Source organism: Dendrobates tinctorius, unplaced genomic scaffold (genome assembly GCF_039654945.1).
Source record: "Dendrobates tinctorius isolate UK_male_01 unplaced genomic scaffold, ASM3965494v1 ptg000111l, whole genome shotgun sequence".
NCBI classification, from domain to species: Eukaryota; Metazoa; Chordata; class Amphibia; order Anura; family Dendrobatidae; genus Dendrobates; species Dendrobates tinctorius.
Genome location: NW_027361779.1, coordinates 20,192,713 through 20,220,604, shown reverse-complemented (window position 1 = coordinate 20,220,604; position 27,892 = coordinate 20,192,713). Strand labels below are relative to the sequence as shown.

At 43.8% G+C, this 27,892-nt stretch overlaps 1 protein-coding gene and 1 long non-coding RNA gene across 4 annotated transcripts in view; both read left to right on the top strand.

The window, feature by feature from the left end:
* Positions 1-27,892, top strand: part of LOC141100855 (uncharacterized) — a 35,891-nt gene that overhangs the window by 3,065 nt on the left and 4,934 nt on the right. Inside the window, exon 5 of one of the 2 annotated variants that reach the window (XR_012234804.1) lies at positions 234-431. This is a non-coding gene — a long non-coding RNA (uncharacterized lncRNA). Of the gene's footprint in view, positions 1-233; positions 3,263-27,892 lie in introns of those variants that run through there. The other variant, XR_012234803.1, reaches the window with a different exon arrangement.
* LOC141100853 (uncharacterized) lies at positions 10,070-13,854 on the top strand. 2 transcript variants are annotated; one of them, XM_073589544.1, is made up of 3 exons: positions 10,070-11,452; positions 12,143-12,302; positions 12,413-13,854. In XM_073589544.1, the coding sequence occupies exons 1-3, from the start codon at positions 11,407-11,409 to the stop codon at positions 13,374-13,376; spliced, it is 1,170 nt and encodes a 389-aa protein (XP_073445645.1). In that variant the 5' UTR covers positions 10,070-11,406; the 3' UTR covers positions 13,377-13,854. The 2 variants fall into 2 exon arrangements, with proteins under 2 accessions (XP_073445645.1, XP_073445644.1); XM_073589543.1 differs by having other exon boundaries at positions 10,070-12,302.

Below are 27,892 nucleotides of genomic sequence, written 5' to 3'. Positions count from 1 at the left end.
TGAGCTGTGAGGTCTTATATAGACAGGTGTGCGCCTTTACAAATCAAGTCCTATCAGTTAAACACAGTTGGACTCCAATGATGGAGGAGAACCATCTCAAGGAAGATCACACGGAAATGGACAGCATGTGACTTAAATATGAGTGTCTGAGCAAAGGGCCTGAATACTTATGACCATGTGATATTTCAGTTTTTCTTTCTAATAAATTTGCTAACATTTCTGTTTTTTTTCAGTCAAGATGGGGTGCAGAGTGTACATTAATGAGAAAAAAATGAACTTTTTTTGAATTTACCAAATGGCTGCAATGAAACAAAGAGTGAAAATTTAAAGGGGTCTGAATACTTTCTGTACCCACTGTAAATGGTACAGGATAAGCTGGGGGAAGTAAAGAACCAGGGAGAACCGGGAAGAACTGAAGATGCATGGAATCTGTAAGTTAAGGATGACTTTTTCATATTTTATAAGATTGTAAGCGGTTTCACTTTTTTTTTTTAATGGCTGGACAATCCCTTTAATTTTTTAATGCTGTTTAAAAAAAAATTATTGAAGAACAAACAGTTCACATTTACCATGTTGGGTCTCTTTGAGTTATTTCAATGTAAAGGAAAATGTTTGCTTTCTAAAAGGAGTATGTTAGTACAGAATGACTGTTCAAACCAAGCACAGGCTCTTGGTGCATCCATCTACTTGTTTACCATCTATCTCCTGTAAATTCAGAGCTGTCAATCACGGAAGATGGAGCAGAGATAGTTGTAAAACTGGTATCTGAGGAGGTGCACCGAACACTAGACACGCCACAGCTGTACCTTGTGCCTGTGCTTAGTTTGTGCAGTCATTTTGTGCTGACAGATTCTATTAAAGGGAATCTCTGTCTCCAGGTTTTTGCCACCTACTCTGTGAGCAGAACAATTCAGAGACCCAGATTCCAGCAATGTATCACTTACTGGGCTGATTGCTGTATTTTTAATAAAACAATAATTTTATCAGCAGGATATTATCACTAGAGGACTAGAGCTCTCTATAAACTTGCCCCCACCAGATTTCTGCCTATGCACAGTGTACACAGAAATCTGCCAATCAGGGGTGTGATCGGGGTCATACAGAGCTGAACTGGTAGATCTGCAGCAAATAAAACAGTTTTTATCAAAACTCCAGCAATCAGTAAATTAAGTGATACATCTCTTAAATGGGGGTCTCTATTCCTACATCATGTTGCTATCACATGGGGCAGCAAAAATCTGGTGACGAATTCGCTTTAACCCCTTTCCGACATCGAGCGTACTTTTACGCTGATGTTGGACCCCTCCCTTTGATATGAGCTCCGGTGGTGAGCCCACATCTTTCCCTGCACACGTCAGCTGATTTGAACATCTGACGTGCCCGGAACAGCCGTGGGTGGAATCACGATCCACCCGCAGCTATTAACCCGTTAAATGCCGATGTCAAATGCTGACAGCGGCATTTAACATGCGCTTCCGGCTTTCCCACCAGAAATAGGCCCACCAGTGACCCATCACGTGATTGCGGGTCACCGGTAAGTTGGCATGACAACCGGAGGTCGACTAATGGTTGTCACTGCCGGCTTGCTGTGAGCGCCGCTCAGTGGTCAGTGCTCATAGCAAGTGAGTAATTCTACTATATACAGGCGAACTGATCATCGCCTGTATGTAGCAGTGCTGATCGGGTTATGGCAGCTTCTAGTCTCCCATGGAGACTATTGAATTATGCCAAAAGTTAAAAAAAAATTTTTTATAAAAAATATATAAAATTTCAAATCACCCCCCTTTTTCCCCATTCACAATAAAACAGAAAAAAAAAAATCAAACAGACATATTTGGTATCGCTGCGTTCAGAATCGCCCGATCTATAAATAAAAAAAAAGAATTAACCTGATCGCTGAAAAGCGTAGCAAGAAAAAAAATCAAAACTCTAGAATTACGTTTTTGGGTCGCCATGATATTGCATTAAAATGCAATAACGGGCAATCTAAAGAATGTATCTACACCAAAATGGTATAATTAAAAACAACGGCTCAGTGCGCAAAACATAAACCCTCACCCAACCTGAGATTATGAAAAATGGACACACTACATGTATCGGAAAATGGAGCAATTATTTTAATTTTTTTTTTTTAACAAGGTATGTAACTTTTTTTCACCACTTAAAAAAAGAAGCTAGACATGTTTGGTGTCTATGAACTCGCAATGACCTGGAGAATCATAATGGCAGGTCAGTTTTAGCATTTAGCGAATGTAGTCAAAAATCCAAACAAAAAACAAGTGTGGGATTGCACTTTTTATGCAATTTCACTGCACTTGGAATTTTTTTCCCGTTTTCTAGTACACGACATGGTAAAACTAATGGTGTCGTTCAAAAAGTACAACTTGTCCCGCAAGAAAACAAGCCCTCACATGGCCATATTGCCTGAAAAATAAAGTTATGGTTCTGGGAAGAAGGGGAGTGAAAAACGAAAATACCTCCGGGGGTTAAGGAAAAATGTAAGGTTTTAATGTATTTTCCAGAAATGGCGCCTCCCTTCTCTCTGTTCTGCATCTGGAAATACAGCTTATCTCAGCTGAAATAAATGGGGTTGCCTATAATAACAATCATTCATTGACCAAAGTGGCCATTTTTGCTTCTACTGGACAAGCCCATGTTTTATAAGGAAACAGAAATGACGGACTTGTTCCAAATTGCGTTACATTAGCAATGTTTCCTAGCTGTGATCAGAGAGCTCTTCATACATTGCCTGCGTGCGAGATGATTGGAAATGTTTCCATACACCACTGCGAGAAAAGAAATCAGCTACGCGATCGCTGTATTATATAGTTACGGCCTCACACCTTTGTTGTGTCCCCTGCGAGCACACCCCCCACAGATAAACCCTTCAAGGAACACTCCACCCCGTTCAGACGGCGCTGGACTCCGATATGTTATCAGCTGGGTATGCGTTGTGTCTGTGTAATTCACTCATGAGTACTTGTTATACCGTTTAATAAAATGTTCTATGTGTGGTTATATATATATATATATATATGTGTATATATATATTATACATACATATGAAAAAAATTTATTTTTTGTACCATCCTCATATTTACACCCATTACCGTTCAGTTGCAAGTATTGCCCTGTTGGGCTATGTGCGCATTCAGCCTTTTTTATGCAAATTAAAAACTGTTTTTTACGCCACCAGCAAACCCTATGAGATCTGTGAAATGTCATGTGCATGCTTGTTTTTTTTCTGACTCAATTTGATAACTGCAGCAATATAATATTTATCTGCAGCACGTTAATTCGTTTAGGGTTTTTGCAGCGTTTTTTTTTCACTCATAGTGAACAATGTAAAAAAAATGCTGCAAACGTCGTTCCATTAATTTTGGTGAGTAAAACTAATTTTATTATACATGTACTATAAACAAAGCACACGTAATCTGCCACCAAAAAATGTGAAAAACGTGCATTTTAAGCGGAGCTTTTTACTGCTAAAAGAGCAGGTTTTTGCTGTAGAAAAAAAAAAAAAACAGCAATTAGTCTGTGTTCTCAATGATGACTATTTGGTGTCGCAAATTTTCTGCACCTGTTAGGTTAATTACTGTAGGATACTTGTGTTTTTATCTAGTTTTTGACACTGTCTGTTTTTTTTTCTTTTGGTGCATCATGTTTAAATATAGCTGCTTTATTTTTGATGCTTGTTGGTATTTCACTCTGACAAAACATTACCAATATTGTCATGTGTGGATTACATGCGTTTTTAGTGCCTTTCTGCAGTGGAAATTTTTAACTGTGGAGTTCCACATCAAATTCAGTTTTAAGCCGGTTTCACACGTCAGTGGCTCCGATACGTGTAGTGACAGTTTCCTCACGTACTGGAGACACTGACACACGTAGACACATTAAAATGAATGGGTCTCTGCAGATGTCAGCGTGTTTTCACTGACACACGGTCCGTGTACAAAACACGCTGACATGTCAGTGTTGGAGCGCACAGTCCGCAAAACGTGCTAAACACGTGCACATGGAGAACAGTTCACACTGTCCTCCGTGTTCACGGACAGCCGCCGGGGAAGAAGCGCTACAGTAAGCGCTGTTCCCTGGCAGATGGTGCTGATCGTGGCTGTCATTCTTGTCTCCTGCTCTGTCGGCAACAGCGAGCAGGACAGAATGAATGAAAACCCAACGTGGGGTGCCCCCTCTGTTTGTGAACCAACCCGGCAAAACTCAGCTGGGGGCTGCTATTGATCTTGGCCTCTCCAGCCTAAAAACAGCAGCCCGCAGCTGCCCAGAAAAGGCACATCTATTAGATGCGCCTATTCTGGAGCTCTGTCGGGTTCTTCCCACTTGCCCTGTAGTGGTGGCAAGTGGGGTTAATAAGGGGTTAATGTCACCTTGCTATTGTAAGGTGACATTAAGCCCGGCTTAGTAATGGAAATGTGTCAATAAGAAACCTTTCCATTACTAATCCTAGAGTTATTCAAGGGTTAAATAAACACACAATAAGAACAAAGTATTCTTTATTTACTATGTTTACTTACTTAGTTTACATATGTAGTAAATCTGCTACATATGGGTGATCTGTTCATCACCCATATGTAGCAGAGCTGATTGAGTTGTGCATGTTTCAAGCCTTCCTGTGGAGGCTATTGAAGCATGCCAAAAGTGTAAAAAAAAAAAAAAAAAAATGTTTAAAAATAAAAAAAAAAAAAAAAAGTTCAAATCACCCCCTTTTCGCCCCAATCAAAATAAAACAATAAAAAAAATCACACATACACATATTTGGTATCTTCGCGTTCAGAATCGCCCGATCTATCAATAAAAAAAAGCATTAACTTGATCGCTAAATGGCGTAGCAAGAAAAAAATTCAAAACGCCAGAATTACTTTTTTTTTTTGGTTGCCACGACATTGCATTAAAATGCAATAATGGGCGATCAAAAGAACGTATTTGCACAAAAGTGGTATCATTAAAAACGTCAGCCCGGAACGGAAAAAATAAGCCTTCACCCGACCCCAGATCATTAAAAATGGGGAGACGCTATGGGTCTCAGAAAATTGCGGGTTTTTTTTTTTTCTTATCAAACCTTGGAATTTTTTTCACCACTTAGATAAGAGAACATAGACATGTTTGGTGTCTATAAACTCGTAATGACCTGGACAATCATAATGGCATGTTAGATTTAGCATCTAGTGAACCTAGCAAAAAACAAGTGTGGGATTGCACTTTTTTTGCAATTTCACCGCAATTGGAATTTTTTTCCTGTTTTCGAGTACACGAAATGGTAAAACCAATGGTGTCGTTTAAAAGTACATCTCGTCCCGCAAAAAATAAGCGCTCAAATGGCCATATTGACGGAAAAATAAAAAAGTTATGGCTCTTAAAAAAAGGGGAGCGAAAAACGAAAATGAAAAATCGAAAAAAGCTCCGGGAGTGAAGGGGTTCGTGAAAGAATACACTACACGGTTTTAAAATCTTTATTATACTCCTAATGCCATATAGAAGCCATTGTTCTGTAAAAAATCAAAAAATGATAAACCAACAATATCCATACCTGTCCGGCGATCAGTCAAGTCCCACGGCGTAATCCATGTTGGGGGTTAATCAGTTTACAGCCGGAGCGCTGCTAATGCGGCCACTCCTACTGTAAACTACTGGGCAATGAATGGAAGCAGCTGGCGCATGCTCTGTAACTAGTGGTGACGTCACAGAGCCTGTGCGCGCTGCTTCCATTCATTCCCCAGTAGTTTACATTAGCAGTGCTCCAGCTGTAAACTGATTAACCCCAAAGATGGATTACGCCGTGGGACTTAACTGATCGCCGGACAGGTATGGATATTGTTGGTTTATTATTTTTTATTTTTTACAGGAGAACAATGGCTTTGATATGGGATTAGGAGTATAGTAAAAATTTTAAAACTGTATAGTGTATTCTTTCATTAACCCCATAATGACAGCCAATATGTCTTTTAACTGACCTGAGATATAAGAGAATATCATACCCATACAGGTGACAATACAGCAGCTGTCAACTGTACACTACAGCTAACAACTTGCTGTATCATGAACGATCGGTGTTGTCACCATCCATATCTGTTTAACACCTTAGTTGCTGCTGTCAAAAGTGACAACATCAAATAAATGGTTAATAGATTGTGGGGGCTTCCGTTTTAATCTAATTGACACACCGAGATCATGATTGTGTGGTCCTGATGTTTGCCATAGCAGTTAATGGCCAAACAGTGGCCTTAGAGTCTCCCAGCTATAGCGGTCCGTTCAGAAGTTAGCGACATTTAGGTGGTAAACAAACACTTTTTCATTCCTGCTATACTACTTTGCAATAATTCCTGAAAATCACATGAAGGGTTAATAAACTACCTGACAGCAGTTTTCAATATGTCAGGGGGTGCTGTTTTTAAAATGGTATCACGTGTGGGGTTTTCCAATATATTGGACCCCCAAAGTCACTTCAAACCTGGATAGGTCCCTCAAAAAAATAAACTTTGTAAATTTCCTTGAAAAAATGAAAAATTACTGCTACATTTTTAAACCTTCTAAAAGGCTAACAAAATAAGTTAGTGTTTTGTCAAGTTTCTAATATTTTTTATAAATAAATTAAAACATGTCAACCTAAATTTACCATTATCATAAATTATAATGTGTCACGAAAAAACAATCTCAAAATAACTGGGATTTGTTGAAGCGTTCCAGAGTTATCACCACATAAAGTGACATTGGTCAGAATTTAAAAAATTGGCCCTGTGTGTGTGTTATTTAACCCTTGAATAACTCTAGGATTAGTAATAGAGAGGTGTCTTATTGACACCTCTCCATTACTAAGTCGGGCTTAATGTCACCTTACAATAGCAAGGTGACATTAACCCCTTATAAACCCCACTTGCCACTGCTACAAGGCAAGTGGGAGGAACCTGACAAAGCTTCAGAATAGGCACATCTAATAGATGCGCCTTTTCCGGGCAGCTGCGGGCTGCTGTTTTTAGGCTGGGGGGGGCCAAGATCAATGACCCTTTACCAGCCTGAGAATAGCAGCCCCCAGCTGTGAGTTTTGCCGGGTTGGTTCACAAACAGAGGGGGACTCCATGTCAGGTTTTCATTCATTCATTCTCTCCTGCTCACTGTTGCCGGCAGAGCAGGAGAGAAGAATGCTGCGTTCAGCACTAGCCGCCAGGGAACAGCGCTTACTGTAGCGCTTCCTCCCCGGCGGCCGTCCGTGTGGTCCTGATGCGGCACACAGTTGCCACACGGATGTACCACGTATCCACACGGGTACCGCCGGTACAGTTTTTTCCGGTACTGGAATAATCTGGACATGTGAAACTGTCCTTAGGCTACGTTCTCACGTTGAGTTTTTGGTGCATTTTTTTGATGCTGCATATTGTTCCTGTGTCAAAAGCGCAGCATCTTACAGTTCCAGCAAAGTGGATAGGATTTATTTAAGGCTGGGCTCACACTTGCGAGAAACTCACACGATTCTTGCGTCTCAATACCTGGCACTGCCGCCGGCACTCAGGACTCGAGTGTGCAGCTGCATGTATTTCTATGCAGCTGAGCGCTCCGGTCCGAGTGCCGGCGGCAGTGCCGGGTATTGAGACACGTGTGAGTTTCTCGCAAGTATGACCCTGGCCTTAATCTCATACGCCCTGTATTTTCTTTATAAGCAGCGTAAACTGATCTGCGGTGCGAGTTTCAAATTTGCATTATGTCAATTTTTCTTGAGTTTTCTGTGCGGAATTTTCCCATAGACTTACATTGGGCGTGGAAAATCCACAGGTAAAAAATGGCCATGCATTTTAAGAGTGTTTCCGCAGCATAAACACATCAAAACCACATGTAATCCGCACATGACTGCATCAATAAATTGTCAAATCTAAATACCAGGAAGTATCAAAAAACAAAGCAGCTTTATGTAAAGCATAACACACCAAAAAGAGACAAAAAATCCAGCGTAAAAATACGTTAACAAGCCGCACACAAAGACGCAATTATTAAAAAAAAACGCAAGTAACATAATTTACATTCTGCAACATCAAAGACGCACCAAAAGCTCATATTGGGAAAGTAGGCTTATGGGGAAAATCCACACATAAAAATCAGGATATTTGGATGATAACATTGACATGCTACAGATTTCATACACATACCACAGATCAGATTACTGTGTGGAGAAAAAAATTTCTATAAACCCCATCCACTTTCCTTGAACCGTAATGCTTTATTTTTGGCGCAGCAAAAATACACTCCAAAATATTAATGTGGGCACTTACCCTTCCCCACAAATTTGTATGATGCAGTAAGAACCTATGAAAGATAAAATACTTTAGTATGAAAGTACTCTTTAAGTGGCTTATCATAAAGTAACGGTTTCTACACTGAAAATCCAATGTGCCGTAGCCACGTCAAAAGGTAGATCTGCTTAACATTTTCACCTGACGCATTGCAAATGGCTAAATCTGCCAGAAAAAATCTGCAGAAGAGCATATCCTGTCATGTAGTTTTTTTTTCTGTAGCACATAGATGAGTCTCATTCACTTTGCTTATACTCTAATATGCTGGGAGTTTTCTGCTGGGGAATCCAGACCTGAAATACCGTGTATGTGAACATACAATAAAAAATAAGCTTTAAGCCATGTGCACACATTGAGTATTTGGTGAGTTTTTAAGCCAGGAGTGGGTGGAAAATCCAGAAGTGGTGATGTGTTTCTATTAGGGTGTGTGCACACGCTGCGGATTCTGCTGCGGATCCGCAGTGGTTTTGGTCCTGCTGGTACAATACCATTAAAATCAATGCAAAATTAAAACCGCCGTGCAGACAGTGCGGACTTTTCCGCGGTTTCAAAACCGCAGCATGTCAATTCTTTGTGCGGATTCTGCTGAGGTTTGGCACCTGCTCCATAGCAGGTGTCAAACCGCAGGGGAAACCCACAGGCTAAACCGCAGAAAAACTGCAGATAAACCATATTTACCTGCGGTTTTTGACAAATCCACAGGACAATCCGCAGCGTGTGCACACAGCCTTATACTTTTCCTCTGATTGTCCCAGTCCTGGTTTTGGCTTATAAATACTGAGGTAAAAAAATTCTTCAAACACTCAACATGTGCATGTGGCCTAATTGCTCATTCAGACAAGTGAATTATGTGGACGTGTGTTGTCCAAATATATATCGGATAGCACACTGATCAATGTAATTCAATAAGGGTCCCTTCTTCAGGTAGCCGGCGCCGCCAGAAAAGCAATGCTCTCTACTCTGCCTCACTGCCAACATTGGGCCAGCAGCATCATATCGCTGGGGCATCCACTTCTACCACCCATAGCCCGCAGCATTGCCCCATTTCTGTCGCCTCCGGAAAAGCAATGCACTGCACTCTGCCCCACTACCGACATCGGGCCCTCAGCATCCTCACTATACCGACATCGGGCCCTCAGCATCTGCACTATACCGACATCGGGCCCTCAGCATCTGCTCTGTCTTACTACCAACACTGGGCCCTTAGCATCTCAGCGTTGAGAAACCCACATCTCCCACCCAGGGCCCGCAGCATTGCCCCACTTCTGCCCCAGCCAGCTACCTGAGGAAGGGACTATACTTCCTGTGACCCGCCGTCCCCTAGGAAAAATGCATGAATTTGGACCATAAGACAGACCCCCATCTTATTAAATAATATTTTTTTCCTGTTTTCCTCCCCAAGATTCGGGGTGCGTCTCACGTTCCGGTGCGTCTTAGAGTCCAAAAAATACAATAAATGTGGATGTCACACAGACATAAAAAAGCGGGCACACGTGTTTTTGATATGTTCATCTGAACCCGTTCTATTTATTTGATTTATTTCATTTACATGTATATACATGTGAAATGGAACAATATTTTTTTTCTCCTAAACTTAGTTTTTGTCAATATATTCTGAGGTCACACTTCAAGAAGGCTTTGGATTAGCCAAAACCAAAAATACATGAAATTACTACATGTAACACCTGCCAGGGGTTCGCATTCAGCAGGGACAACATATTTGTGAGTTTTTTACCTCAGTATGTGTAAGCCAAAACCTGGAGTGGGTGAGATATCCAGAAGTGGTGACGAGTTTCTGTCATACTTTTCCTCTGATTGTCCCACTCCTGGTTTTGGCTTACACATACTGAGGTAAAATACTGATCATGTGAACGTGGCCTAAGAGTCAAGTCTCAAACAGTTATTCCCTTGGTGGAATGTATCTGCAGACCAATGACTGTGTAAATCCTACATGGCACTGCTTCTCAAACTGTGGCCCCCCCCCCCAATTGTTGGTTTTCATAGACGAGCTTAGAATATGCACAGTCCTTTCTATGGCTATAGCAGTCTTTAGTTTACCAGCATTAGGCTGGTTTCACATTTGCGTTTTTTTGCGCTGGAAAAAAACGCATACGTGCGCATGCGTTTTTTCCCCTATATTTAACATGGGTGCGCATACCTGCGCGCTGGCAAGCACACGTATGCGATTTTCATGCGCTGCGTTTTTTTGGGGTGTGCGTTTGTATTTTACAGATGCAGCATGTTGCATTTTTTGGCCCTGCAAAAAAGCGCATGCGCACGTTTTGCGCTAAAAATTGCCATTATAGCCTATGGATGCGCATACGTGCGCACTGGCATGCTCATGTATGCGTTTTTTTAGCGCTGCTTTTTTTGGTAGTGTCCACTTGTTGTACTAGTTATAATCTTCTAAAGTCAAAAAAAAAAAGTCTATATAAAGGAGGTGCCTGCCAAAACTCTGCCACTACTACACTGACAGATTGGAGAGCAGACAGTCAACAAGGAAACCATCTTCTATCAGCGAAGAATGTGAGTATATTACATTATATGCCTGTCCTTTTAAATTATGTATGTACTAATGATTTTTATTATTTTTACATGCAGTATGTCTTCAGAATCTGAGTATTCCCCATCGCGGCAGGAATTGGCGCAAGCAGACCGTGAGGTGATTATTTTCGTGCATCTGGTAAGTATATCTGCTGCTTCTCCAAATCTCTTACGTTTTTTTCAACTTTTTTAAGACATCGTCATCATCATCTTCTTCTGCGGACGGGACTAGTGAGGGCGAAGAGCAGGAGCAGCGAAGCCAAGTCCCGGTGGTGATACGGAATGTATGTATCAAATGATTTGTAATGTTCTTTATTTTTTATCTTCTATTTTTACTCTTTTTTATGTTTCTTTTTTTGTAACTTTTTATTCAATTTAAATTTGATTATTCTAATGAATGTGTTTTGTCTAGGTTCCACAACGGGATGAAGACGTCTACCTGGATAATGAGCAGCTCATCAGCCTGGTCCAGGAGCGTTCGCCGTTGTGGGACAGCCGTGACCGGCTGCACAAGGACATTGTGGTGACCCGGCGGCTATGGAATGAGGTGGCCGCAGCGTTGATGGATGGCTGGGACAGCGCCACAGCATCCTCCAAAAAGGCGTTTAGTGAGTATTTTCCTGCTCTGTATTGTGCCGCAGTGACTGTTGTCCTTGACGGCACTGTTGGGTTTCGTGCTAGGCATATTCTAGCAGGAAACCCAACAGTGTCATCGGGGTCTACAGTGACTGCTTTGAGTATTGTATTGCTACATTGTGCCGCAGTGACTGTTGTCCTTGACGGCACTGTTGGGTTTCGTGCTAGGTGTATTCTAGCAGGAAACCCAACAGTGTCATCGGGGTCTACAGTGACTGCTTTGAGTATTGTATTGCTACATTGTGCCGCAGTGACTGTTGTCCTTGACGGCACTGTTGGGTTTCGTGCTAGGTGTATTCTAGCAGGAAACCCAACAGTGTCATCGGGGTCTACAGTGACTGCTTTGAGTATTGTATTGCTACATTGTGCCGCAGTGACTGTTGTCCTTGACGGCACTGTTGGGTATCGTGCTAGGTGTATTCTAGCAGGAAACCCAACAGTGTCATCGGGGTCTACAGTGACTGCTTTGAGTATTGTATTGCTACATTGTGCCGCAGTGACTGTTGTCCTTGACGGCACTGTTGAGTTTCGTGCTAGGTGTATTCTAGCAGGAAACCCAACAGTGTCATCGGGGTCTACAGTGACTGCTTTGAGTATTGTATTGCTATATTGTGCCGCAGTGACTGTTGTCCTTGACGGCACTGTTTTTTTTTTAACAACAGTGGACAAAGTCCGAACACGTTGGCGTTCGATCAAGGACCGCTTCAACAGTGATGTTCGTGCTGAGGGCCAGGTTCGCAGTGGATCTGCGTCAAGGACCAGAACTCGATACCGTCACTATCACGCGTTGCAGTTCCTAAGACCGGTCCTTGCCACGAGATCGTAAGTATTATAAATTTTGGGTTTTTATTTTTATTAATCTGTGTTTTTCTAATCCACAGCTGATGCTTCTTGTAAAGGCATGGTAGTAATGATTTTCCTTTCTTCCACAGCACCTGGAGCAGCACCCTGCAACCTGGCCCTGGAGCGGTCCTTCCTCGGACGTCCTCTGACCCGTCCCAGCCATCCGACAGCCAGGAAGCACCTTGCAGGTCAACCACACACACAGCTGGTGACCAGGAAGCTGGGCCATCAGGTGTTCCCCTGTCCCAGGTCTCTGCCACTGGTTATGCGGGCACTACCCGCCAGCGGCAGAGGGCCTTGGACAGGAATGTCTTGCCCGAGTTTATGCATTTGAGCGAGGCCTTTAATTCCAGCCTCAAGTCACTGTCCGACAGAGTTGAAAGCGGTTTTGCACTCATGGAACGTGGTTTTAACCACTTTGAACACCGCTTCAATTCTGTAGAACAGCGCCTTGACCGTCTGGAGGCCGACCTCAACAGACCAGCACACCATTTTTTTAGTAAGATTGAAAAGGGCATGGCGGAACACCTTAGTCCTGAGCAACAGCTGAATGTGCTGCAGGCCTGCAACAATGCTTTCTTGCAGGCTATGCAGCATAATCGGTACGGTCAGCAGTCAGTGGTGTCATTTCCACCTGTGCCACCATTGACTCGCTTCACCTCACTACCGACTTGTGCTGCATACCACTGCACGGACACCTCTATTCAAAGCCAGGACACCCACCGTTACACCACCACAAGTCTGAGTGCAGCTGGTCACTTCACCGACACCACCATGGCAAGCGCTGCTCCTGTCTGGAGCACCACCGCCACTCCCATGCATGCGTGGAGCTCAGCCACCACTAGGCAAACATGGAACAGCCCTGCCGCTACAACAACATGTAGTAGCCCTGCCACCACCACTCTGCAAACCTGGACCATCACTGCCGCCACCAGTCCTCCTGCAAGGACGAGCACTGCCAACGAAGAGCAGCAGCAGCAGCCACCTCAGCAGCAGCAGCCACCACAGCAGCAGCAGCCACCTCAGCAGCAGCAGCAGCCACCTCAGCAGTAGCCACCTCAGCAGCAGCAGCAGCCACCTCAGCAGCAGCAGCAACCACCTCAGCAGCAGCAGCAGCCACCTCAGCAGCAGCCGCCACCTCAGCAGCAGCCACCTCAGCAGCAGCAGCAGCCACACCAGCAGACGGGGGACCTACATTCAATATTTGCCCCTAGTTCAAGGCGAAATCTATCAAGGCGGGCATTGGGCCAAAGTCGGTCCAGGCACACAAGCCTACGGCGACATGCCATTACAACTAATGTACCTGAACAGATTTCCTCTCCTCCAAGTGTTCCTAGTTTAATTCCCTTAACTGGACTACCTTCCCCCACAAGTTTTGTTGCCCCTTCCCCTCAAACACCGTCTTCAACTGCAAGTGTTGCATATTCCCTGCACACCCCCAAATTGAAACCATCTGCCCCCAAACGCCGGAAAAAATAATTTTTTGGTTTATTTTTGTGATTAAAAATAAATTTACATTTGTGGTTCACCATTACAAAGTTTCATTAATGTTGTTTGCGCCGCTCACACACACTGATGGGTAAATACATGTTAAAAACCAACCCAAGGCCTAGTATAGTCATATGTGAAATAACACGGACTAGTATAGTCATACCAAGGCCTAGTGTAATAACTCGAGTTTTACCAACTTGGATCTGGTTTCATGAAAAACAAACTGTTGAAACTTGTCTTAAAAATAAGTTTCTTTCTAGTTTCACCAGTTTGTTTTTTGTGAAACAAGATGCTAGTTGTTAAAAATCGAGTTATTACAGTAGGCCTTGGGATGACTATACTAGGCCGTGGTATTTCACATATTACTATACTACTAGCCCCAAGGCCTACTATACTCATATTTGAAATACCACGGCCTAGTGTAGTCATTCCAAGGCCTAGTGTAATAACTCTAGTTTTACCAACTAGAATCTGGTTTCATGAAAAACAAACTGTTGAAACTTGTCAAGTTTCACCAGTTTGTTTTTCGTGAAACAAGATCCTAGTTGGTAAAAATCGAGTAGGCCTTGGTATGACTATACTAGGCCGTGGTATTTCACATATGACTATACTAGTAGGCCCAAGGCCTACTATACTCATATTTGAAATACCACGGCCTAGTATAGTCATTCCAAGGCCTAGTGTAATAACTTGTAAGTTGGAATGGAGCAGATTACATTCATCCACTCAATGCTGACTTGTATTCCCCATGGACTTTCATTGGGGTTGGGTTTTGAGGGTTGTGTTTTGAGAAAATCACATACTTTTTTTTCAACTAGTTGCACAATTTTCTCTTGAAAAAAATTGGTTTCCTGATTCATGGCCTGCAGCTTTGCTCGTTCCAATATATTTCACGCAGACTATCAATGCTGCATTTTAACTCATATGTGTATTTACCTGCCCAGGTGTGTGAACATCAAAAAATTCAGTTATACATGGGAAGTTTTTTATTTAATTGGAGTTTAAAAAATATAGTGCACTCAGTAATGGTATCAAATAAGGTTTTTTATTACCATAAACAAACAAAAACATTACACCATTTCATCTTGCCAGTGCACCCGTCCTACATCAGAAATAAAGTAGGCCGCAAATTGGTCCCTCATTTGGCCAACTTCAACGGATGACCTGAGAGTGTGCTGAGTGAATTCAGGCAATGGGTTAGGAGCATCATCGTCCAGTTCAAAGGTCGGGTGCTCTTTAGCCATCACAAAGTTATGTAGAACCACACAGGCCTTCACCACCTCATCGACTGTTTCAAGTTTAAGATTAATGGCCGTGCCAAGAATTCGCCATCTGGAGACAAGAATCCCAAAAGCACACTCGACAGTTCTTCTGGCCCTGGTCAGCCTGTAATTAAATATTTTTTTGGTGTGGTCCAAGTCCCGGCTGGAGTAGGGTTTCAGTAAGTTTCCGCACATTTGAAAAGCCTCATCGCCAACCATTACAAAGGGCAGTGGCGGAGCTTCGGTGTGAGGAAGAGGCCGTGGCATAGGGAAATTAAATTGGTTGCCATACAACCTCCGGCCCATGTCTGAGTTTTTAAAAGCCTGTGAGTCATTACCACGGCCAAATGCTCCAATGTCCACTGCTACAAACATACATCCGGCATCCGCAATCGCAATGAGTACTATTGAAAAGTACTTTTTGTAATTATAGTACTCAGATCCCGTTCTTTGGGGTTTGATGATCCGTATGTGTTTACCATCAACAGCTCCCAAACAGTTGGGAAAATTGCATACTGTCCAGAATTTGTCAGCAATTTCCATCCACTTTTCAGCGGTGGGCAGGGGCATAAATTCTGGACAAAGAACATTCCAGAGAGCCCGGCAGGTGTCAGCAACAATTCCAGACAAGGTAGAGATTCCAATACGGTACTGGAAGTGTAGTGAAGATAGGGTTTCTCCAGTCGCCAGGAATCTGTGAACAGACAAAGAAGTAAAATTAATATTTATGTATATTATTTTAAAAAACTATAAAATAAAATATTAGTACATTCACGAAAACTAATTACCCAAGGTTTTGAATACTAAATTTAAAAAAAAAACATCAGACCGCACCCCTTGGTTTTTAAAACATACCGTAATGTCACCAGTAGCCGTTCCTCAGGAGGAATCGCACGACGGAGCTGTGTGTCCTGTCTCCGGATGGATTGTTGGACACGAGCAAGCAAATACATGAAACTTTCGTGGGACATCCGGATATAATCTGTAAATTTCTCCGGGTTTGACTGGAGCTCGCTGTAGAGGGTGTGGTATGCCCCACGGCTCTCCCGGAGTTCAACAATCGGATGTATCCACATACGCCGCCGTCTTCGCTGCCTCTCTCTCTTCCTTTGTTCATGGCAAGCAACTGCATACGCCTGAGCCATCGCGATGTCCAAATCCAAGTTGAAGTGAAAACTCTTCCAGCGCAGCTCCATGGTCACGAGAAGAATCAAGCAAATGTGAAGAATACTGTAGACAGGGTCTATATATTAACATACCACACCCACAATGAAGTCCCATTGGTCTTGTGTGTTGTTGAATGGTTGTTTCTCCCTCACCCATGACAGCACCACGGAGAGAGGGGGTCCGCCCATCAAGGACAGGAACCTACAGACAAAAGAGCGGCACCTCTCCTCCGCCCCCAGTTGGGTTCCTGTCCTTGACGGGTGAACCACGGCAGCAAGAGCGCAGCGCTTACCGGGAGTTGAAGATCCGGGACCGCCCCGTCCGCGGTCAGACAGCGGGAAGGCCCCTGTCGCGGCGGGGTCGGTTGCCGAAGCCGCCACCGCTGCAGCTGAGGGGCTGTCCAGGGTGAGCGGGCGGGGAGGACCGGGCCGCCGCTCCGGGAGGAGTAGGGGCCGAGGGACGCCGGATAGGGGCAGCGCTGGGTACACAGGTGTACCAAGATGGCGCTGCCCCGGAAGTAGAATGAGGAACTTCCGGGTCCCCGCGGTCGGCACATGCGCAGTACGCACTCCCCGGGGGAAGAGCGGTGCAGGCCGGGAAGACAGGTGACGCCAGGGCGGCTTATTCAAATTGGGAACGCTAAAGCAGCCTCAGAGCTGGAAGCGTTCAGGCGCGATGGATAGCGACCAGCTACAGCAGCCTAAGCAGCAGCAGCAACAAAGGCAGCATCACCAGCGCCGCCAAAAGGATAAAGACGGGCGGGGGAGCAGGTCCAGCAGCCACTCCACGCAGCAGTCTACTGCAAGGAGCAAGTCACCTGCCGTGGATCGCCCAGTGAGGGATTTGGATCCACTTCCAGAACCGGTACCTGCAACCGCGCATGAGGGGTAAGTGGATCTTCGTGAATGTTCCCCATTGTAATAGACTTCTTTCCCTTATCAGGGAAAGAAGAAAGAAAAGACCAAGAACAGGGAATGCCCCACCTGTGGGAAACCATTACCAACGCCCTGGGAGAAAAAATTGTGTGACTCCTGTATACAGGAGGTCCTCGGCGGTGAAACCCCGGATCATGCCGCAGACCTAAGGGCGGTAATCCGCGCAGAAATTCAGAGTGCCCTTTCATCCAGAAAACGGGAAAGGAAGGGAAGGAAGGGGGACGTGGTGATAGAGTCCCAATCTGACAGCTTATCGTCAGGGGAAGTCACCTCCCATACTGTAAATACCGACTCGTCATCCTCCGATGAGGAGACGGAAGGTCGTCATTGTTTCCCCCTGGACGAAGTGGATGCCTTAGTAAAGGCGGTAAGATCCACTATGGGGGTGGAAGAACCCCGGACTGATAGATCAGTCCAGGACATTATGTTCGGGGGACTGAGTCAAAAAAAACGGAAGGTATTTCCGTTAAATAAGAACGTCCAAGGCCTCATAGATAAAGAATGGGAAAAACCGGATAGGAAAAGCTCCACAGTTCCTTCCATCAAAAGGAAGTACCCATTTGAGGAGGAAGCATCCACATCATGGGATAAGGCCCCCAAACTAGATGTGGCGATAGCCAAAGCTTCAAGAAAGTTTGCACTCCCCTTTGAAGATATGGGTACCCTGAAAGACCCGTTGGATAAAAAAGCGGATACCCTACTTAAGGGCACCTGGGAATCAGCAGGGGGAAACATCAGGCCGGCGGTAGCGGCAACCTGTACCTCCAGAGCTCTTATGGTATGGATAGACCAATTGGAGAGACAGATAAGGGAAGGGGTTCCCAGAGATAAAATCCTGGAATCCATGCCAATGATAAGAGGGGCGGCAGCCTACCTGGCCGACTCTTCGGCTGATTCGATAAGATTGTCATCTAAAACAGCAGCCTTGTCGAATGCAGCTAGACGAGCTTTATGGTTAAAATGTTGGCCTGGGGATCTCCAGACAAAAATAAAATTATGCGCCATTCCCTGTGAAGGAAAATTCCTCTTCGGGGAAACCTTGGATGACATCCTCGAAAAGGCGGGTGACAAAAAGAAAGGCTTCCCAAACTTAGGACCTGTGACCGCCACAGGCTTTAAACGGTCCTTTCGGAACAGAAAGTTCTTCCAGAGGAGACCCCCGAGAGACCAAAAATGGGAAGACAGAAGAAGGGACAGGGGGTTCATCTTCGGTAACTCGTCCCGGGATAAAAAACCCGCCAAGTGACTGTGGGCCCAGGGTGGGAGGGAGACTAAGGTTTTTCCTCCCAGCCTGGGAGAAAATATCCAACAATCCCTGGCTGATAAATCTTGTAAGATCGGGATTAAGGATAAACTTTTATTCTCTCCCGCCGCAAAAATACATAATTACCCCGATAAGGTCGTCAAAAAACGAACAGGACGCCCTCGAAAGGGAGGTTCTGAGTATGTTGGACAAAAAAGTCCTACAGGAGGTTCCCCCACAGGAGAGAGGCAGGGGGTTCTACTCGCCTCTCTTCCTGGTAACCAAACCAGACGGCACCTTCCGCACCATCATAAATTTAAAAAAACTGAATTGCTATATCAAGAACGAAAAATTCAAGATGGAATCGATCAAATCGACCATCAAAATTCTCTTTCCGCAATGTTTTATGGTGGTCCTAGACCTCAGCGATGCCTACTACCATGTCCCCATTCACAAAGAATCCAGGCAATACCTCAGGCTAGCAGTCTCGATAGCAGGAGAAATAAGAGAATTCCAATACAAGGCCCTGCCATTTGGGATCTCAGTGGCTCCACGGGTCTTTACGAAATTGGTGGCAGAGATGATGGCTCACATAAGAGAACAGGATGTTCTGATAGTGCCTTATTTGGACGACTTTTTAATAGCGAGCAACTCAGGCCAGAAATGCACAGAACAGAGGGACCGAGTGATGAGCACTCTAAAAAACCTCGGGTGGCTTCTGAACCTGAAAAAGTCAAGGCTGGAACCAAAGAGAGTCCAGGAGTTCCTAGGCCTGACACTGGATTCAAATATCCAAGTATGTTACTTGCCAGATCACAAAAGGGACAGAATTATTCATATAGTACAAAAAGCGAGGCAAAACCCCTCTATGACACTAAGACGAGCAATGTCCCTGTTAGGGTCCCTCTCTGCATGCTTGCCGGCGGTCCAGTGGGCACAAATACATATGAGGGATCTGCAATGGGATATCCTGACCAACCAGCGGACCTTAGGAGACCGCTTGGAACATCATATTACGCTAGGTTCAAAAACTATTCTTTCCCTAGCCTGGTGGGAGGACAAAAACAACTTGTCCAAAGGGATCCCCTGGGAGGCCAAAATCACACATGTAATTACCACCGACGCCAGTCCTGTGGGTTGGGGAGCACACATGGGCATCAGCGTGGCTCAAGGGGGATGGAGAAGTCAAGAACTAAAAGCCTCCTCGAATCAAAAAGAACTGCTAGCAGTAAATTATGCCTTGAGTCACTTTTTGCCAGCATTAAAAGGCCATCATGTCCGGATATTCTCGGACAACCGAGTAACAGTGGCCTATATAAACCACCAGGGGGGAACCAGGTCCAGAACGTTAATGGAGGCATCCTTCGAGATATTCGGGTTGGCAGAGAAAAACTTACTGTCCCTATCGGCGCTACATATACGGGGAGTAGAGAACCAAACGGCAGACTTTCTGAGCCGTACCCAACTACATCAGGGGGAGTGGACTCTAAATCAGTCCGTTTTTCAGAAGATTGTGGAAATGTGGGGAACCCCAGACATAGACTTATTTGCAGACCACAAAAACAAAAAAGTGGAAACATTCTGTTCTCTGAATCCCAAAGGGAATCCTCACACCCTGGACGCATTTATGCTCCCATGGACACGGGGTTTACTGTATGCCTTCCCACCGACCATTCTCCTTCCGGCGGTGATAAGGAAAGTCAGGGAAGAGGGGGCTCGGGTAATACTTATAGCCCCTTTCTGGCCAAAAAGAACATGGTTTTCATGGCTCAGAATAATGTCAGTAACCGACCCCTGGGTTCTACCAGATCTCCCCGACCTTCTATCACAGGGCCCTGTGCTACACCCCCAAGCAGTGAACCTCCATTTAACAGCATGGAATTTGAAAGGTCACTGCTGAGGGGGAAAGGATTTTCAGAAAATCTAATTTCCACGTTACAAAAAAGTAGAAAACCAGTTACAATCAAAGCCTATGGTAGAACCTGGAGAAAATTCCTATCCAGTTCGGGGGCAAAGGTTCAGGATGGAATACAAATGGATAAAATCCTGGAATTCCTCCAAAGAGGGTTAGAACAGGGACTAGCGACTAACACACTGAGGGTACAGGTAGCGGCCCTGGGCGCCCTCTATAATCAGGAGGTAGCGAGCGACCCTTGGGTGGCACGGTTTATGAGGGCCGCAGCCAGGTCTAGACCAATAGCTACCCAGAAAGTACCATCATGGGATCTGAACTTAGTGTTGTCAGCCCTAACAGGACCCCCATTCGAGCCTATTCAGTCAGCTCCACTAAAGACCCTATCATTAAAAACGATACTGCTAGTGGCCCTAACATCGGCTCGCAGAGTAAGTGACATTCAAGCCTTATCGGCAATACCCCCATTCATTAAAATTATGGAGGATAGAATTATATTGAAACCTGACCCTGCATATTTGCCCAAGGTAGCAACACACTTCCATAGATCACAGGAGGTAGTCCTTCCTTCCTTCTGCCCAAACCCTACGAATAGAGGAGAGGAGAAATTTCACACATTAGATGTGAAGAGGTGCTTAGTGCATTACCTAGAGGCCACCAAGGGATGTAGGAAGGAAGGATCTCTCTTTGTGTGTTTCCAGGGACCTCGTAAGGGGCTCGGGGCGTCCAAAAGTACCCTGGCAAGATGGATAAGAGACGCGATTGCCCTGGCATACTCATGCAGCGGGAATACCATCCCGGAGGGTCTAAAAGCCCACTCTACAAGAGCAATGGCGACCTCATGGGCAGAAAGATCAGAGGTATCGATAGAACAGATCTGTAAGGCGGCCACCTGGTCAACACCTTCTACCTTTTTCAAACACTATCGCCTAGATCTAGCCTCTGCGTCTGACCTGACCTTCGGGAGAAGGGTCCTTCAGGCGGTGGTCCCTCCCTAAGCTACCAATCTCTGAAATTCTCTCCGTGGTGCTGTCATGGGTGAGGGAGAATAGCTTAGTTACTCACCGATAACGGTGTTTCTCGGAACCCATGACAGCACCCGCTTAATTCCCCCCCTTTTTTCACGTGTGCGGTGAGCACGATTTAATGTGTGTAGAGTGTGTTCTTAGTCACGAGGTTTCTCTATAAGTATGCAAATTATAATGTTATGTATATACTTTTGTTATTAACTAACCGGGAGACCCTCTGATGCTCTGTAACCAACTGGGGGCGGAGGAGAGGTGCCGCTCTTTTGTCTGTAGGTTCCTGTCCTTGATGGGCGGACCCCCTCTCTCCGTGGTGCTGTCATGGGTTCCGAGAAACACCGTTATCGGTGAGTAACTAAGCTATTTTTCTTTTTTGTGGGGTTTTTCCAAAATCTGTAAAAAAACGCAAACGCACAAAAAACACATACAAACGCGCAAAAACGCTGTGTTTTTTTCCTGCATGCGCATAAAAATGCTTGAAAAAAACGCAGCGTTTGTATGCATTTGTATGCGTTTTTTCAATGCGTTTTTTTGCGGGAAAAACGCGCTGCAAAAAAAAGCAAGTGTGAAACTAGCCTTAGTCAATTATTTTGTACTTATTTAATAATGTTAGATCAGGTTTATAAGGCCATCAGAATTGGAGCGACTTTGTATTTCGGCACAGACTTTCACTACAGGTTGTGAGGCCCAAATATAATCTTGATCATTTTGGCAGGGTCCATGTAGGAAACATTTGAGAATCCTTTGTATACAGTGTGCAGCCAGTTGCCTATATAGTGGCTCCGATGTGTGCGGGAAGTACCCCGTCAATTATCTCTCACCCCCTCGTCGCTCCGTTTAGCAGGCCTATGTACATGCGGAATATCCACAACATATTTCTATTCAAAGACATGAATAAAGATCAAAAAAGTTCATGGGAACATGGCTGAACCCAGAGAGCATAATTATTTCTCTGAGGACACTTGTACAAGCGACTTCAGGCGCCGCTTACATTCATAACAGCACCAATTAATGAATGCATTGATTAATATATGCGTGGGTAATGTCCATGATTGACAGGAGCACAATATCAAATGGGAAAGACATCGAGACTTCTCTGCAATACATAATGAAGTTGTGGTGGCCGCTCATTCTCTCCGTCTGCATTCCAGCTAAGTACAGCCATGAGAATGTGGTTACCATGTCACTCCGAGTGCTGGAGAAGTGGACACTGCCCTGACATCTCAGAAAAATACTTTCCTGACCTGCACACATTATGGAGAGGCTGCATCTGCCAGTGGCTGGGGACCTCCAGGGATCTCCATTTCTACACCAACCTGATTCATTGCATTCTATCTTTTATTTTGCTCCGTGTTAATTTATGTAGCTGGAGTCACAATGTGGACTGACTTTTTTTTTTTTTCATTTGTCAGATGACTGTATACAGTAGCATGTAAAAGTTTGGGCACCCCTTGTCAAAATTACTTACTGTGATCAGTTTAGAAAAATATTTAGAATTTAGAGTCCTCAGTGGCAAACTTTCAAGACTACTCAGGTCTCTTCATGAGGCATAGACAATTTGTACACAGCATACCACAGAAATGATGCAATAGATAAGACAAGTGACGTGAAACAGCACTATCATTATGGGAGATAGATAAACAGTTGTGGCCATAAATATTGGAAGAGTTCACAGATAAGGAGTGTGAAAGTTTTATTGTCCTCTGCTTGGGGTCTGGTTCTGTGTTGTGATGCCCCCACAAGGTCTGAGGAGCAAATTCCTTAGTTGATGTAAAAAGACAAATACATGCGACACATTCATTCCTGCACTGAATGTGTCAAAGGTTATAAGTTTATACTCCCAGACTCTTCTGTCTCTCTGAGATTTGAAGTTACCTTTTAATACAAGTAATGTCATGTTGATGGTGCTGTGATCAGGGATACAAAAATGTTTGGGCACAGGAAGATCTATTCTTCTTTCTCTTACTGTGTGGCGATGAGAATTCATCCTAAACTTTTTCCCTTTCTCCCCCACATACAAACCCCCAGTTGGACATTTAGTACAAATAATTAAGTACACCATGTGTTGTGCACAGTATTATAAATATGTGATTCTTCAGTTTTTCTATTAGTCTATGCCTGATGAAGAGACCTGAGTAGTCTCGAAAGCTTTGAATTTGTTACCATCTTTTCAGTTAGTCATTAAAAGGTATCAGCCACTGAGGACTCTCAATTCTAAATATTTTTCTATCTACTGGCTAATACGGTAGAAAGATATACATATTTCCTGTGAACAGTTTAGCAAGTTGAAGATGAAATGATCTCTAAAAGTCTTAAAGTTAAAGATGACACATTTTCTTTGTACTGTAGGACAAAAAAAAAACATTTTAAAAATTGCAAAAAGAAAATGGCCAAATGCAAAAGTTTGGGCTCCCTGCATGTTTAGTACCTAGTAGCACCCCCTTTTGAAAGTATCATAGCTTGTAAATGCTTTTTGTAGCCAGCCTTGAAAATTCTTACAGTTCTCTGAGATTCCTGGGTCATCTTGCATGTACTGCTCTTTGAAATCTAGCCACAGATTTTAAATGATGATCAGATCAGGCGCCTGAAGGCCATTATAAAACCTTCAGCTTGCGCCTTTTATGTAGTCAATTGTGGATTTTGAGGTATGTTTAGGATACTCATCCATTTGTAGAAGCGATCCTCTTTTCAACTTCATTTTTTTTACACATAGTGTTATGTTTACATCAAGAATTTGTTGAAATTTCATTGAATCCATTTTTCCCCTCTACACATGAAATGTTCCCCGTGCCATTGTCTGCAGTACAGCCCCAAAGTATGATTCATCCACCCCCATGCTTAATGGTTGGCGAAATGTTCTTTTCCTGAAATCCTGTGCCATTTTTTCTCCACATATAACTTTTGATCACTGGGGCCGATGAGTTCTATTTTAAACTCATCGATCCACATAACTTGTTTCAAAAATTCCTCAGGCTTATTTAGATGTTCTTTTCCATACTTCTGACCCTGAATTTTATGGTGCGGTCGCAGGAGAGGTTTTCATCTGATGACTCTTTCATGATGGCAATATTTGTGCATGTGTCTCTGAACAGTAGAATTTCTCCTATGTACCAAAACTCCAGAGTCTGCTAAATCTTTATGAAGATCTTTTGGAGTCAAGCGGTGGTTCTGATTTGTCTCTCTAGCAATCCTACGAGCAGCTCTCACTGAAATTTTGTTTGGTCTCCACTTCTACCCTGGTGTCTGTTATTGTCTGCAGCGTTGACATAATATTGACAGCGCTGCAGCCAATGACTGCGCTCAGCTCTGCCCAAGTTGATGGCAGAAGTCGAAAAGAGCTACTGAGCTCACTGATTGACGGCAGCTAGGTTTGTGAAATCAGTGCGGTAAACAACAGCAGGCGAATAGGGCAGTGTCACAGACTCAACGCTTGATCCAGAGGAAGGTGAGTAAAACACTTTTCTCTTTTTCAAACAAACTGCAGCAAGGGAACAGTTTTTCAGAAAATAAAAAACCTCTCAGACTCATACACATTAGGTTGATGTAAGTTGAATAATAACTAATTTTCTTTTATAGTAGCAATGTATTCTGCAGCACTTAACAAATCAAAGGAGACATGCAAACAATAAAGACATTACAGGATAACACATTCAATAGATACCAAGAGGAGTGCGGGCCCTGCTCCCAACCTTACAATATATGAGGAAATAGGGGGGACAAGATAGGTAAGTGGTAAAAAGTGCTCGTATTGTATGGTCCAGCCATCAATATAATGAATAGGGTATTCACATGATGCTGCATAAACCGGTAACCAGCCAGTATGTGAACAAGTAAAGATACAGAGTGCTGTTAAAGGGAATCTGTCAGCAGGTTTTTGTTACCTCATCTGAGAGCCTGAATGCATCGATATATCACTTAGTTTACTGGGTGCAGCAGTTCTGACAGAGAGCTTTTAGATTTAGAAATGCAGCAGAACTGAGAAAGCTAACCCCACCCACACCACACTATGAATTTACAATGCATAAAGACAGTGAGCTGCCTATCACAAGAGAGGGCGTGTTGGACTACGGCAGGTGCTGCTCTGTCCCAGCAATGATATGCTACTTCTGCTAAACTAATCATTGCAAGTAAACAAAACCACAGAGTTTGATAAGAGAAGCATTGCTGAAATCTTTGTTTTTATCCCTACCTCATTTTGTCTTCAGCTTACATACCACAAACCTGCTGACAGATTCCCCTTAACCCCTTTCCGACGTTGGGAGTAATAATACGTCCACGTTGGAATCACTCCCTTTGATGTGGGCTCCGGCGCTGAGTCCACATCTCTCCCGACACATGTCAGCTATTTTGAACAGCTGCCATGTGCCTCTAACAGCCGCAGGTGAAATCTGTAAACCTGTTAAATGCCGCTGTCAATCTCTGACAGCAGGATTTAACTCGTGCTTACCGGAAGCGCATCAGAACTCCCGCCCATCGGTGACCCTGTCACTTGATCGTGGGTCACCGATGGGCTTGCATGACAACCAGAGGTCTCCATCAGACCTCTATGGTTGTCATAGCCAGATTGCTACGAACGCCGCCTGGTGGTCGGTGCTCATAGCAAGTGAGCATGCGATCTGATCATCTGTATGTAGCAGAGCTGATCAAAGTACTGCAGCTTCTAGTCTCCCATGGAGACTATTGAAGCATGCAAAAAGTTTTTAAAAATATTAAAAAAAATAAAAGTTCAAATCACCCCCCATTTGCCTCATTTAAAATATAATAAAAAAATCAAATATACACATATTTGGTATCGCCACTTTCAGAATCCCACGATCTAGCAATGCAAAAAAAGAATTAACCCAATCACTAAACGGCGTAAAGAGAAAAAAAATTCAATACTACAGAATTATGTTTTTTTGTTCGCTGCTACATTGTAATAAAATGCAATAACAAGCAATCAAAAGATCGTATCTACACCAAAATGGTAACAATAAAAACATCAGTGCAAAAAATAAGCCCTCATCCAGCCCAAGATCACAAAAAATGGAGACACTACAGATCTCGGAAAATGGCGCCATTTTTTTTCCAAAGTTTGGATTTTTTTCAACCACTTAAAAAAAAAAAAAAAGCCTTTGTCTGTGAACTTGTAATGACCTGGAGAATCATAATGGCAGGCAGTGTCGGACTGGAGTGCCAAGTGCCCACCAGTAACATTGACTTTGGGGGGCCACTTTTCACCTGCATATAAATATTACACTACCCCCGTTCACAAATTTACCTATATAATAATGGACTGGGTAGTTTGGTAAATGAAAGATGAGATGCTGTTTTTTTCTGTACAAAGTGAATCAAGTGAATTATGCCAAGTCCAACACAGGGGAGTTGGAAGCTCAGATCTCCACAGGGGCCCACCGGGGGATTCCCCTGTTACCCTATGGGCCAGTCCGGGCCTGATGGCAGGTCAGTTTCAGCATTTAGTGAACATGGTAAAAAAAATGGATTTTCACTTTTTTTTGCAATTTCACCGCACTTTGAATTTTTTTCCCATTTTCCAGTACAAGATATGTTAAAACCAATGGTGTCGTTCAAAATACAACTTGTCCTGCAAAAAACAAGCCCTCACATGGCCAATTTGACAGAAAAATAAAAAAAATTATGGCTCTGGGAAGGAAAGCAAAAAACGAAAATACTTCCAGTCATGAAGGGGTTAAAGCACCACTCCAGCGTTTTTTTTGCTTGAAGCGCTAGAATGGTGCTTTAAATATAAGCCCCCTGCCCTCAGTCATATACTCATATGCCAGAGTCTTTACCTATTTTTGGTGCCACTCCTGTTCCATGGCACCATCTGGTCAGCGCAGTTTCTGACTGGTCGGAAGTCAGGTGTTATGTCACAGGCTCTCAATACAAGTCTATGAAAGCCAGTCTCTCATAGACTTGTGTTGAAAAGTGACCTCCATGCAGTTCCATGAAACACTGGAGCTGCCAACAGTTCACTTTTTGCCGAAGACCAGCAGGAGCGATGCTGGAAAACGAATCCATGTAACTGAGAGGAAAAATCGGCACCAAAATTACCTGTCGCTATTGGAAATGCCTGTGTACTCAGTGAATCCTCACCATTATGCACCAAATACAGGGTGCTCACATGGAAAAATACAAACCATCAAAGTCCATAAGAAGAAAAAAGGCGCCACTCACTGTTCTTGTAAAAAATACAGGACCAGTTGAAGCACAAGGCACGAAACGGCCGTCGACCGTTCACTCATTCCTCAACATTTTTCTCCATCTCCATGCTTTTAAAAGACATGGAATAAAGTTCTTTTTTACTAGAACGGTGAATGCCACCTTTTTTATTCTTACGGACTGGAAAACAATGAAGGCGGCAGCAGGTGACTATCAGGCAGGGGAATTACATTAAAAGCACCACTCCATCGGTGCAATAAAAATCTCTGGAGTGGTGCTTTAAGTGCATGGAGGGTGGGTAAACATGATTGCAGGGGTAGGTTCTACGGACTCTTTAGGAAGGCAGAACGGAGTAGATTAGTGAGATGAGGT